General features: G+C 38.7%; 2 protein-coding genes across 2 annotated transcripts in view; one reads left to right on the forward strand and one right to left on the reverse strand.

Moving 5' to 3' along the window:
- Positions 1-14,938, reverse strand: part of mcph1 (microcephalin 1) — a 288,336-nt gene that overhangs the window by 83,605 nt on the left and 189,793 nt on the right. The gene's annotated exons all lie outside the window — the stretch shown is intronic.
- LOC132400743 (angiopoietin-2-like) overlaps positions 3,246-14,938 on the forward strand; it is a 102,226-nt gene continuing 90,533 nt past the window's right edge. Inside the window, exon 1 of the mRNA XM_059982041.1 lies at positions 3,246-4,008. Within this exon, the coding sequence (XP_059838024.1) occupies positions 3,727-4,008 (282 nt within the window). The 5' untranslated portion in view covers positions 3,246-3,726. The remainder of the gene's footprint in view (positions 4,009-14,938) is intronic.

Here is a 14,938-nt window from a genome sequence, read left to right on the forward strand (position 1 = left end):
ACATAAGACATAAAGTAATATTACCAAAAATAAAATAGCAAATAAAACATTGCATTTATGACACAAGTTAAAAAGTGAACAGTATAACACTGCTGGCATTTCTCATGCGACGAGACCTGGGTGGTGGCAGAGACTTCAGTGGTCTTATGGCCTGGGAAAAGAAACTGTTTCCAATCTTAACAGATCTTGCCCTAATGCTATGGTACTTCCTGCCTAATGGTAGGGGGTCAAAGAGATTTTTTTAATACATAAGCACAGGGTTATGATTGCTGAAGGTCATTTCACAATAGATTGCTGAAGCCTTCAGATAAACAGGCATGATGGTAGTGTAGTGGCTTGTGTAACGCTATTACAGAACCAGTGACCCTGGTTCAGTTCTGGCACTGTCTGCAAAGAGTTTGTACGTTTTTCCTGTGACCCCATGGGTTTCCTCCAGGTGCTCTGGTTTCTCCCACATTCCAAAGACATAAGGGTTAGCAGGTTAAGTGGTCACTTGGGTGTAATTGAATGGTGTGGGTTCGTTGGGTCACGAGGGCCCATTACTGTGCTGCATCTCTAAATTTAAAAAAAATTAAAAATTGATACTTGTGTGACTGAGATTCTGGACTAGATTTTGTTTCACTTGATGTGAAAGTAGGAGGTTGGTCAAAAGATTTTAACCCAAGTTCCAAAATTGACTCCTCGTGTTCACTCCCCCAGGACCTTGCAGGTTTCTAAGGTTTCACATTGCAGCATAGACTAAAGCACTGGTACTCAGGCTTTCATTACTAATTTCTCCTCCTTTTCACTTCCAGTGAGACATGAAAGTCAGGGCATGAAATCCAACATGAAATGGCACTCTGTGCAGAGTCCAAGACTGTCTGTTGTGTTAACCATGCCAAAGCAGTCTACAAAGAAAATGCTTCTACAAACAAGTAAAGATGAAATTTGGGAGGAAAATCATGATCAGCACTTGAGACAAAGCAATAAAAGGCAAACAAAACTCTAACAGTTTGTCACAGACAGAAGAACTATAAAGAGTTAAGATGAAAATGAGGATCTCTGCAACACAAGTTCCCGTTTTAAAAGTATTTTCAAGAATATGTAAAGTATTTGAAGTGATCCCCAACCCAATCCATTTGGTGCTGTGCTGTACATTGCTAGGAAGTGAATACAAACCTTTTATTTTAATTATTTATTTAGAAATACGGCGTGGAACAGGCTCTTCCGGCTCAAAAAGCTGCACCACCCAGCAACCCACCTACTTAATCCTAGCCTCATCATAGGACAGTTTACAATGACCAATGAGCACCTGGTGGAAATCCACTCATTCACAGGGAGAAACATACAAAACTCTAACGGATGATATCAGAATTGAACTTCGAACTCCATCTTCATGAGTTGTTTTAGCATCACGATAACTGCTATGCTACTGTTAAATCTTGTTGCAGTTAGTAATAAAATACTGGTGAATCTTTTCTAAGCCACTTCACACTATAACAGCGAGATCAGTAACCTGGCTGCTGCAGCTTTTCTAAATACATCTCAAACTAACAGCCACAAGATGCAAACAAGAGAAAATCTGCAGATGCTGGAAATCCAAGCAACACACACAGAAAGTTGTATGTCCATTGTTCCATTCTAAGATGCACCCACATTCAGCCAACACCAATATATTCAGCAAATGAAGCATTGTTTAGTAATTCACTGCTCCTGAGAACATGACTGCTTGTGTCTTATGCTTAGGTCTAAGTTCATAACTTTTATACTTCCAAAATTTATAATTAATTTGTCAAAAACAAAATTCATCACCTTAAGCTGCGATAGTGAATATTTATAAGTTTTTATTTTAATAAAGGTCACTATATCCTGTGTACAAATTTTCATTAAGATTTATAAAAAACATTTGATTTAATATCTTGAAATTTTTAATTGTTCATGTCGGAAAGATGAAAATGAGTATCCATGGCAACATCAAGCTTATATTTCCCTTCCTTTCCTCTGTGAAAAGGAGGACAAATTCTTCAGCAAAGCTGCCAAGCAAGGCCGTCTGGCAATTGAGCTTAAAAACTTGAGGAGATCAATTTTCTCATTGGAGTGCAAGACCTTCCAAACACAGGAGTGCACAACTCATTGTCTTTTCATGAAAATTAATCACTCTTGGTGTCACAGACACTCAAAGGGCCATATCCCCAAAGGGGGTAAAATTGAACACTTAACTAGAATGATTGTACTAAAAAAAGTAGCAATGGCAGAGCAGAAGGTGAATTAAAAAATACTTTGGGATGTAGGGTAACAGCCTGGTCCCTGTGAACCGAACTTTTCGCTTCTTATGCAGTAAAAAAAAATCAATTCCCATATAATAATTTGCAGCTTGGCAGATTTTCAAAGCCTTATATGAACTGATTTTAACAATTACTCCAGTGTTTTAAACTAAGTGCATGTTTTGATGTGGCTCATAGTTTAATTAATTAGTTAAACCAAAAACATTTCTATAAAGGTTTGCTTGCCAATTATAAATGCGCTGGAGCTGATAAAAAAAACTAAATTGATTGCTGGGAAGGATGTCAAAAAGCCACAGCTGAGAGTAGCTTTTCTCTCTCAGAAGTGAACGAAGTGTAGGTTTCTCAGAAGAAAATTTTAAGATTCCCATTCACAAATCAAATACATTTTCACTAGAAAACACCTCCTTGGAATCTAAAATAAATTAGACAGGAGTAACACTTGACTAAAAATTCACCATCTTGTTGCAACATGTTCACTTTAACTTAAATGGACCAGATGGGCTGAAGGGCCTGTTTCTGTGCTGTAGTGTTCTGTGGCTTGAATGTGCTGACTTATAATGATAATAAGATGCTAATTATTGGAACTGTACACTGAGGGACGTATAAAGTTAAGAATTTTAATGTTAGACAACATGCCACCCATAAAGCTGAATTTAAGTCAGGTAAAAGTGCTCTAATTCACCTACAGCATTTCAGTACGTGAATCTATGATTCCTTTTTAAGTGCAGAGCACTTTTTGTTAGTATTGTTAAAGGCATTTGTTATTTCATAGTGCAAGTCATTTTCACCTACTTGCATGAAATGTGCACTCTTTAATTCCTGACTGTATAATGTACAACAGCACGTAGTCCCAGAGAAGCCAGAATGATTTCTTCTGTCTATTCATAGGTCCCCACAAAGGACTGAAAGGGAGTTACCAGTGGCTCTGTTATTGGTTAATCGCCTGTCTTTGGAGTTTTGGTGTGGGCTGGACAGAACCACACTCCTGTATCCCTGTTGTCTGCAGTGTAACCTCTCTAGTGGAAGGTAGCAGGCAGCCCTGAGAGGGCAGAGCACACATACAACACTTGTATGAGTCCTGTCACATCATTATAAACCACTGAAGTGATCGAGCTAGATACAGCAGCTTGAAGAAACGTGCAGTAAGACTTCAGATAAAAGAGCACTTTCAAGCCGGGAAAGGACGCCAGTGGGGATTTATGTTTGCTTTACAGCATTGTCTCTGCCTGCGCAACACAGTCTGAAAGGCTACAGGAAGTAATACAGAAACCTTATTACTCCAGCTTTGACAGAACATCAAGCAGCAATAGTTCACAGTGCTTTGTACTTGGCAATTTCACCACAGAATTCCAGAGGATAAAAACAGCACAACTGAAAAAATTCTTCTGACAAATTTAAAAAGATATCTTTTGGTTGCACTTAATATACAAAGGACTTTCTAGACTGAGAAGAGACACAGAAAATGTTGATTTCATCTCTGTTTTTCTTCAGCTGCAGTCTTTCCTTGGGAACTGGGTTTCACAAGACTATGGATAACACTGGAAAAAGACATTATCAAATTCAGCATGGACCTTGCAGCTACACCTTCTTGCTTCCTGAGGTGGACAACTGTCGCTCAATGGCAAATCATGTTGTGGCTAACACAGTGCAAAGAGATTCTCCTGAAACAGATAATGGTGGCTCTGTGCAAAGGCTTCAGCTACTTGAAAATATTATGGAAAACAATACGCAGTGGCTGCAGAAGGTAGGCTCTCTGGTTTCCTCCTCAATAAAAGGAGGCATCCTTTCCTTTCAGGAGTAACGTACCTTTTGTAAGTCAATAGCACAGAAAGAATGTCCTGTACACAGACTCACTGGTCTGATGCATGGATTGCAGAGGGAGACTGCTGGTTAATGTAGATACTCATTGAAATGTAATCCAGTGAGCTACTACAGTGCTATTCTTGTGGTTTTTGAGCTGGCCAAAAACATCTGCAGTATTCAGCTTCGGTTAAAGTAAATAATTGCTCCATTAGTTACTTGGTTGTTGCAAGCCTTAATACTTGCCATATGATGACAAAATCAGTCGCAAAAAGCATACTAGCAGCTCAAAATGAAATGATTATAACATTACTTTACCGAAAACAATAATTACTGAGCAAATTTTCTTCAGAAACATCTTGTTATCAGCTCTAAAGCAACTCCAGCTGAGAGATGCTAGTTCCTGAGGCATGATTACTGTAAATTAGTGAAGCAATATATACTTGCTACAGGAATCCAAGTACATCAGTTCACATGTCATAGATATTACTTAATGTAAGCAACATGTCAACTCCCTCATTTCCATTCCCGTCTTCCTTTAAAAAATGTGAAATATTTAGCACTATTTTAATGTCTAAAATGGCTATACAAATCAAATGGGATCCACGGAAACACTGAGCAAAAAAACCCACAATCCTATTACCACGTCGTATTTCAGTACATTTTGCAATATTGTTCAGCATTTTACGATTTGCTTCTGCCCCCAAACATGCGCCTGTTTTACAATATAAATACAGAAACTATATCATGGTAATGCATTGTTCCAAGGCTCGCCTCACTTCTCATGTTTGAAGCAATTAAAATTGGTGTCATCAGCTGCAAAGGCTAGAGGCAGCTATGGATAACTTTACCTTCTGCTTCATTGGAGAACACCCATCTACCTCCACTCTAAACTTCCCGAAAGGCAATCTAAATCTTGAGAACACATCTGCAAGGATCACTGCTGGATCTGAGCAATGTTGTTTACTTCCAATACTGGTTTAATAAGGCTTTGAAACACTGCATTCCCAAGAAAGAAGCTGCTTACATTCCTCAACCATGTGTATGGAAATAAGATCCATGCATACTCATTGTATAGAGAAGTTTCTTATAATCTAGTCAGATGAATGCCAAGGAGTAAAACCAATAATTGCAAAATCAATAATGCAAATGACACATTTCACTGTATGTTTCGACGTACATATGATAAATAAATTTGAATGATAAATCTTGCAAAAAGTTGACACTTTTAGATAAGATCTCAAAGTTCAAAGTAAATGTATTATTAAAGTACGTATATGTCACCACATACTACTCTGAGATTAATTTTGTTGCAGGCAGTCACATTAGAACAGAAATACAATGGAATTAATCAAAAACTACACACAAAAACTGGCAGTCAATGTGCAAAAGACAAACCTTGCAAATACAGAAGAGTATTAACAATAAATAAATCATGCTGAGCAGACTAACTTTGCAGAGTAGAATAAAGGTACTTAGCAGCAATATTTTTAAACAAGTTGGATAAAAATGATCCAAATCTGTTCAACCTATCAAGTGAAGGTGATGGAAAGATCTACTACTTTTAAAGTAATTTTGTATAGTAGCATTTAATCTTTGCACATCAATTTGGTGATTTTATCTTTCTTTAACATTTCAAAGCAATGGTGCACACAGGCACCTGAATGAACGCTAAAATAACATGACAGATCATTGCCAGCTTAAATTTATGAAAGGAAAATCTTGTTCAACTAATCTGCAAGGAGTCTTTAACGGGGTGACCGACAGAATAGATAAGGGGTAACCATGGAACCCGAAGGGTTTGATGTGTTGAGGCTTTTGGTGAGCAAGTTTTGGAGTGTGTGGAATTGGGGGTAAAAGATTGTCAAAAGGGCAGAAAGCAAAGAATGGGCATAAACTGATCATTCTCAGGTTAGCAGGTGGTAACTAGTGAGGTAATCAGGGACTGCTGCATGAGCTCCAGCTATTCAAGGTCAAGCTACTGTCACACATACAAGTTGTGTTTTATTTTATATGCTCTAATCTACTATTTCTGTCTGTGCTAGTTGTACGGTTTTTCATATTTCTTATTGTATCTTTTTGTAATTTTTATGTATTGCACTATACTGTTGCCAAAAAAACAACAAATTTCATGACATAACATCAGTAACAATAAACCTGATTCTGCTTCTGGGAATGTTGATGATCCAAGAGATGCCAAGTAATTCAGAAGCAAATTTATATTGCGTTTATAACAAGCACTCAAATCCAGGAGTAAAGCTGTCTTAAGTATTAAGACCACACCTGGCGTATTATGTGTCGCCTTGATTTCCTTACCTAAAAAATGCACATTTTTGCCAAAAGTGAAGTGATGCTCAAATTCACCACACAAGTTCAGGGTTGGCTAGCTTGTGGAAAAGGACTGAGTGAATGAGTTTAGAATGAACACATATCTTAATGAGACTTGCATGGCTCGACAGTGTAAGGCCTTCTGATCGCTGAAAAGTCTCCCCATCATTGAGCACATTGACTAGGATCGCCGCCAAACAAAAACAGTGTCCATCATCAAATACACCACCACCTAGACCATGCTCTCTTCTCGTTACTACCATCGGGCATGAGGTACAGGAGGTTTAGGTATCACACCACCAGGTTCAGGAACAGTTATTACCCTTCAACCATCAGGCCCCTGAACTGACATGAATAATTTCACTCACCTCAATATTAGATTAATTCCATAACCTATCAATTCACTTTCAAAGGATCTCCAACTCAGTATTATTTATTTACCATTTTTATTACACGAAAAATTTGTCTTTTGCAAATAAGTTGTTTGTCAGTCTTTCTTATTTATAGTTTTTCATAAATTCTGCTGTATTTCTTAATTTTCCTGTGAAAGCCAGCAAGAAAATGAATTTCAGGGTAGTACATGGTTCCATATATGTACTTCAATAATAAATTTACTTTGAATTTGAAGAACTCCAGAACCAAGTGTCATGATCAGCCATACAGTACATAACCATACTGAGGGTAATTTTCTCCATGCAGAAGACGATGAAGGTCCAGTCAGTGCGCATATTCAGTACAAAGGTTAATGGATCTTTCAAAATTAAAACAATCAAAACTATACGGGGATAGTGCAAAAAACTGGCACTGAGGTAGACTACCCATGATCTTGACTGACAGCATAGCAGGCTCAAAGGTCCAAATGGTCCTCCGTGTTCTAATTTCTTTCCCATTCGCTCATTCTTCATCAGCATAATGCTTAACTCTTCTACACACAGTGTGGTAAACTATGTGTAAACCTGTCTGGACACGCCCCTCTGCTGAATGCTCCTGTGGCTCCTCTCACAGACCCCTGTATAAATGCGATTGGAGGCACTACTCCTCCCTCAGTCTCCAAGATGTTGTGGTCACGTTTGCAGCTAATAAAAGCCTATTTTTTGCCTCCCATCTCCGAGAGTTATTGATGGTGCATCACACAGCTTACCAGTTTGCTAACAGTGCAGTTATTGAATCGTTCTCACCGTATCTCTCTTTCTCCTATTAATGTATTTCTCTTCAAGACACATCTCCAATTTCTTTTGAAAACACCATTTACACGTTCCTCCACAATCTTTCCAGAATGCATCACTGTCTCTCACAAATTAACGTGGAAATACTGCACACACACTCAAACAAAATTCATTTCCCATGTGGAGATTTTCCCTGACAACTCACTGTTTTTAAATAGTTACAATGTGAATTTTGCACTCTATCAAAAGTATGCTCTCAGGAATTGTACTTAAATGGATACCGAGAAGAAATTAAAGACCTCGTGAGTCTATTGTAGGCTGAGGCCAAGAGAACTTTCTGATGAGCAGACATGAAATTAGATTTCTGCATCACAGAGGGAAAATGTAACCTTAATCTGAATGCATCAAGTCACACTGCGTTATTGCAAAGTTTCCAAGTAGTTATTTGAATGCAAAGTTGTAAATTTTTAGATGAATTTGCAAAACTAATGATTAGTTCCAAAGGTGCCACTGTATATCCTTCACAGTATTGGTCATGCTTTGTTTTACTGTCATTACTATTAGGTATCATACTGTTTTGTGATGAGTCACGACTGCCTGATTTAAGAAATCTTTAAATATCGCTTTGTAGTATTCCAGCATGTCAATGTTCATTGTCCAAGAGATATCAGGGTTATCAGGCAGAGATTTAGAATCAGAACAGACCGTCTGTCCATTTTCTCAATGGGGAAAAAAGTGTCGTGGGATAATGAGATTCCATTATTTAGGCATAGTTTCAACAGCTGTAAAGTAAATGTTAGCAAACAAATCTCAGGAAAACAAGAGTAGCTCATTTTCAACTGCTTCCTACATCCAAATGTAAAGATGAAATATCTTTAATTTTTACATTAACTTTTCTTGTCTCAAAACATGCAGTGAAATGCATAACTGAAAAACATGTACCTCGAAACATGCAGTGAAATGCATAATTTGTGTCAACAACTGATACTGAGGGCAGCCCGCGAGTGTCACCATGCTTCAGGTGCCAACATAGCATGCACACAACCTACTAACCTGAACTGTATATCTTTGGAATGTGTGAGGAAACTGGAGCATCTAGAAATCCATATGGCCACGGGGAGAATGGATAGTGATAGTGGCTGTGCTGACACTACTATGTCACCTGTACATTTTATTACTGTGTAATAAACTAGCACAGCAAAAGATTGGCAGATAGCCTTTGTATATGAATGATATTTAAAAGAATATCACACACAATCTTGCTTGTGAATTGTCCCGATGTGAAAGGTTATTTGCTCAGAAATTCTTCTGATTATTTTCCTTGCTGAATGAACACACACCTTTTGGGGATCATTTAAATAACAAGCTCATTATGAACTAGTTGATAGGGCACAGTCTGGAGAATTGTTTTCTGAAAGTATAGTGGAGATAAGAATGACCCAGATTCTGATTTATTGATCATATGGACATGGAAACATACAGTTCAAGTCTATTGTCATTTCAACTGTACACATGTATACCACCAAACAAAACAACATTCCTCTGGACCAAGGTGCACAACACAATACATATAACTAAAACACAATACATAAATAATATTACCACAAATAAATTAACAAATAATAAGGTGAATTTAGGTCACAAGAAGTAAACAATATAACATTACTGTTGCTTCATATGTGGTGAGACCTGGGTGGTGGCAGGAGTTCAGCAGTCTCACAGCCTGGGGGAAGAAGCTGTTTCCCATCCAAACAGCCCTTGTCCTAATGCTATAGTACTTACTGCCTGATGGTACAGGGTCAAAGAGACAGTTGGATGGATGGGGGTGGGGGTGGGGATCATTGACAAGGCTGAGGGCCCTGGTAAAATACATTGAGTCTGTTAACAAACAACATAACCAAAGGCATGCTGGGGACAGCCCACAGGTGTTGGCATGTTTCCAGCACTAACGTAGCATGCCCACAATGAGGAACGTTTTGGTCCTCAGACTGATAGATGCTTCCAGTGGCCAATCCAGGATCTTTAAAATAGAGATTGGGTAGAATGTTGGTGCAATAAAGAGGCATTGAACCCGTGAACTACCTCACTTCTTTAATATATATTATTTCTGCTTTTTACATAATTTTTGATCTATTCAATGTATGCATACTGCAATTTATTTATTTATCTTCTCATCTATATTATGTATTGTATTGAACTGCTGCTGCTAAGTTAACAAATTTCACGGCACCTGCCAGTGATCATAAACCTGATTCTGATTCTTTGGGCAGAGCGCTGAGTGTTGAGGTTGAGGTGTTTGATACAGAATGACCTAATGTAGGGCTTCCATTTGCACTATAAATGTCAAAAGATCCATCATTAAGAGCTCTCAGCAGCCAGGATATGGTGTCTTCACCATTAAGGCAAAGGTACAGGAGCAGCTTCTTCCTCTGTCACACATTTCTGAGCAGTCCATGAACACGACTGCACTATTTTGCTCTTTCTGTGCTCTACTCATGTCTTATTGTACCTCAGAGTAACTTTGTTATGTCTTGCACTATACTGCTGCTGCAAAGCAACTCATCCCACGACGTATGTCAGTGATAATAAGCCTGATTTTGCAAATGACTTGGTTAATTACTGCTCTGAAGTTGAACAAGTGATCATTTCAAAATTGTTCACCTCAGTGTGCCGAAGAAATGTTCTGCTGTTCCACTGCTGATGAGGTTAATTATGATAATCTGGAAACTCTAAGCTTCCCAACTCATTTATCTGATTTAAGCTCACTATAGATGCAAGTCCCTGGGCATAAATGCCACCCAGAGGATCCAGATTACAGCTCCAGACATATTCACTCCAGGTGTACTAACAATAGATTCTACTGTGGTTAATTGGGTGGATTTGACAACTTGAAAATCAAGACAAGGGCAGCACAATAGTGTAGTAGTTAGAGTTGTGCTTTACACTGCCAACTCTCAGTGATTGGGGTTTAATTCCTGTTGCTGCCTGCAAGCAGTATGTGCTATCTCCCCATGAATGAGTCGGTTTCTTCCAGGTGCTCTGGTTTCTTCTAAAAAAAAAGTTTGGATTTAGTAAGTTATAGCCATGTTGGTGCTGGAAGCACAGCAACACTGTGGGCTGCCCCCAGCAAAATCCTCAGACAGTGTTGGTCACTGATGCAAATGGCACATTTCACTGTGTGTTTTGATACACTTGTGACAAATAAAGCAAATCTCTTTATCAAGGTAAACTTAACTATTGAATTGCTGACTTTTGTAAATGATTATAGGATTAAAGTGCAGACTTTAGAGAGCGTTCAGAGGTTTCCCAGAATGCTGCTCTGAATGAGAGAGTATAAGGATGCTGCTACCATCAGGAAGGAGGGACAGGAGTCTTAAGACCCACACACTCGGTTCAGGAACAGTTATTACCCTACAAGCATCGGGCTACTGAACCTGCATGGACATCTTCACTATCCTCAACACTGAATTAGTCATTGAACAAAACCCTATGGATTCACTTCCAAGGACCCTGCAATTCATGTTCTCATAATTATTTGTTTTTTATTATTACTGTATTTTAATTATTTGTCAGCTCAAGTTGGTACAACCTGAGGCATGGTCATAGTCATGCCATTTCTCAATTTGAACTACTGTATTTAGTATTGTGGTTTTCTGTAAATTTACATATACATTGCTGTCTAGGTTTAATGGTTCAAGACTATTATATAGTGACTTCAGGATGATACCAGTGTAGATATTACCATTGGGACAATGTTTCTCCTGTTCATGTCCCATGGTCTTTCAATTTCCTCTTTTAATTCAGCATTTTTCTGGTGTTTTTCACTTATTGATTTCTGTAAGTTAAGTGGGTTTGGAATGGCTTATCTATGAAGCTGTTCTTGCTTGTTTATCCTGTATTATTGCATCTGTACGGTTATTATGGATTGTCCTATCTGTAATAACTGATCGGTCATAATATAATCTGTAGGACTCTGACTCTAAAATTGGATCAGCCTTGTATTTATGGTCAGGTGCGGTGTCTTCTATGAGCTTATATTTTAAAACAAGTTTATTATTATTTATTTCTTTTTTATTTGCACAGCTTCTGTTCTTTAGCACAGTGGTTACTTGCCAGGCTTTGCAAGTAGTTATACATTGATTCTGTTCTGCTCTTTTGTTCTACTGTGAATGCCTGCAAAAAAATAAATCTTAAGGGTGTACTTGGTAACAAAAATGCACTTTGCTGATAATTTACTTTGAACAAACGTGGGTTGTTCTCTCACGAGTGGTGAAGTCTGCGAACTGACAGAAGTTAATAAAATTCTGAGAGTCATTGATAAGGTAAATGGTACAGCTTTAAGGTGAAGGGTAGGGTGTTGGGGGGGGGGGTGCAGTAATTCAAAGGAGATGTATCGCACAAATTTTCTACAGAGAGTCTCGGGTGCCTGGAATGCACTGCCAATGGTGGAGGAGGAGGCAGGTATAATAGAAGCATCTAAGAGGCTTTTAGATAGGGACATGAACATGCAGTATGCTCAAGAAGAAGGGATTAGTTTAATATGGCATCATGCTTGCTGTGGACATCGTGTGCTGTAGGGCCTGTACTGCTCCATTTGCTAAATCAACATTGATTATTGAACTCTGCTGGAGTTACATTCATGGCATGATCAGCTTGCTGACATTTGACCCCGATTTTAAAAAAAAACAAGCAGTCCTTTGAAAGCCAGCAGCTACAGTCTCAACTAGAAACTGAACAGCAAAAGCCTCATCCTGGCTGCAACAAATCTCTCAGGTTCCCCAGGATTCCATAACGTGAATCACAGCTGGGTGACTGCAGAGATTTAAGCTGACAGATGAACTGTGAGTAGATGAGCAAATTATCAAAGAGAAAAGTTACGGCTGCTCTGATTCCCACTGGAGGTAGCACTTTGACTCTGCAAGTGGTGCAGCTGCTCACAGTTCCAGAGTCCCAGCTTCAATACTGACCTGTGTGCAGATAATAGTCTCCTTGTGACTGCAGGACACCGCCAACCCCCAACTCCCCTTTGCTGCCACATCCTAATGAGGGGTATCATTTGCTCTAGGTGTAGATGTGTGGAAGCAGAATCAGGTCTCAATGGACTTGTGAAAGAGCAGGATCTCAGCCATCCCCAAATAACAAACTGGTTCCAATTCTTATTGCTGCCATCAAGGAGCCTGAAGACACACATTCAATATTTTAAGGAATAGCTTCTTCCCCATTGCTGTCAGTTTTCTGAATGGACAGAAATATTCTTTTTGTTCTTTTTACTCCCCTTATTTAATTTCTTAGTTATATATTTCTTATTGGAATTTATAGTTATTAATATTATGTACAGTATTGCAATGTAACATATTTCACAACACAAGTCAGTGATATTAAACCTGATACTGAAGTCAATTTTGTCTACAAGTTGAAAAATACATTTAAAAAAAACACACACACAAGACCTGGCAACCACACCCCCACAGTATTGCAGAGAATGGCATCAAAAAGCACATCAGACTGAGAGGGAAGTACAATAACAAAAAGGGGAGGGAGGGAGAGAGAGAGAGAGAGAGAGAGGGAGGGAGGGGGAGGGGGAGGGAGGGGGAGGGAGAGGGAGAGGGAGAGGGAGAGGGAGAGAGAGAGAATAGCTCTGCCATACACAGGAACAAACATGCATGCTGGACTTCTGAATTTAATAAAATTTAGGGAGCTCATTTATAAGTTGGGGTATCTGTACGGGGGGGGGGAATCCATCTGTTGGTCATTTGTAATTCAGGGATGGCTTGCACAGGGAAACATGGTGCAGGAGGGAGGTACGAGCTTGCTCTGAGAGCTAACAGTACTGATGGGCTGAATTGCCTTCTTTTTCGTCGCAATCACAGAGCAGGAAATATGGCACCCAATCAACAAAATATCACAAATACATCAGGATGCAGCTAAATAAGTTTCTATAATGTATAAAAGAAAATGAAATGTGCTAAGTAAAACAATTTACATGAGTCCTTGTAATTGGGATTACAGGGTCACAAAGAGAGCTTTTAGCACATTGGGCTTCATAAATCAGGACACTGAATACAGGATATGGAATGTTATGTTCAAGTTGCATATGTCATTGGTGAGGCTTGAATTTGTGTGCAGTTTTAGTCACCTATCTGCAGGAAAGATATTAATAATCTTGAAAGAGATAAGAAAAAATTTAAACAACCATTGCCTGAGTTATAGGGAAAGGTTAAATTGATTATAACCGGTTTCCCTAAAGCATAGGAGAATGAGGGGTGATTTTACAGGAGTATACAAAATCATGAGGGGTATAGATAGAGTGAATGCATGCAGACTTTTGCCACTGAGCTTAGAATTTGAAGTCATAGGTGTATGGTGAAAGGTGAAATATTTAAGGGAAATCAGAGGGATGCAAGTATGGAATGAGTTGCCAGTGGAAGCAGTAGATTGGAAATCAATTGTAAGATTTAAGAGAATTTTGGATAGGTACATGGATGGGAAGAGTACGGCAAGATATGGTCCATGTGCAGGGAGATGGGTCAACAAAAGACCAGGTCAGTGTGGACTAGATAAGCTGAGGAATCTGTTTCTGTGCTGTAGTGTTCTATGACTCTACGAGTGTTTAATATTGCAAACTTTTGGAATTGTAAAAATGGCGAATACATCAAATAGAAGATTACATCATGGTATTCATGGTTTTGGCATTATCACCCAGTACTTAAGCCGAGTTACTTTGTCCGTTTCTGCTGGCTATTAAGAAAAGAATTCTTTCAAATCACTATCTACAAGGGGATCTGTTGCCTCTGTCTGACATGCAAGGAGTCTGGAATTTAAATATCACTTCTCCTGTTGCATCTGTTGCAGCAGATGGCAGGTTGTCAGCTTAAATAATTACTGCAAATATTGATAAACTGCTGGGTTTCACAAGGGTTAACAACACCTTATGTCACTGGACAAGCATTAAAACATTTCCACAATATGCTCCAAAGATTTTATAACCCAAATATTTATACAACAACACAGTGATAATCTCTCCATCTCCACAGGCGGCCCTGCTCTGCCGAGTCCCTGGTTAATACTTACGCAGTTCCCCACGTGCTTTCCATCCACTGCACCTCGTCTGCTGAAAAACTGACCCATGCCTACCTCACTTACTTGTTTGAGACAGCCGTTCAAAGGAAGAAAAACAAGGGATTATAATTGTTAATTAACAAATATTTGGCACTGTCATTGATAATTCACGCAGGACTTGGTCTTAAATATGCACATATTTGGCAATGTTTGTATTCACCATTGTGCCAAATGTAAGACTTGATCTGAGAACAAAATTAAATGACATTATTGTATTCAATAATAATATGTATTTACAAAACACTTTTCATGCAAACGATG

This window comes from Hypanus sabinus, chromosome 10 (assembly GCF_030144855.1).
Source record: "Hypanus sabinus isolate sHypSab1 chromosome 10, sHypSab1.hap1, whole genome shotgun sequence".
NCBI lineage: Eukaryota > Metazoa > Chordata > Chondrichthyes > Myliobatiformes > Dasyatidae > Hypanus > Hypanus sabinus.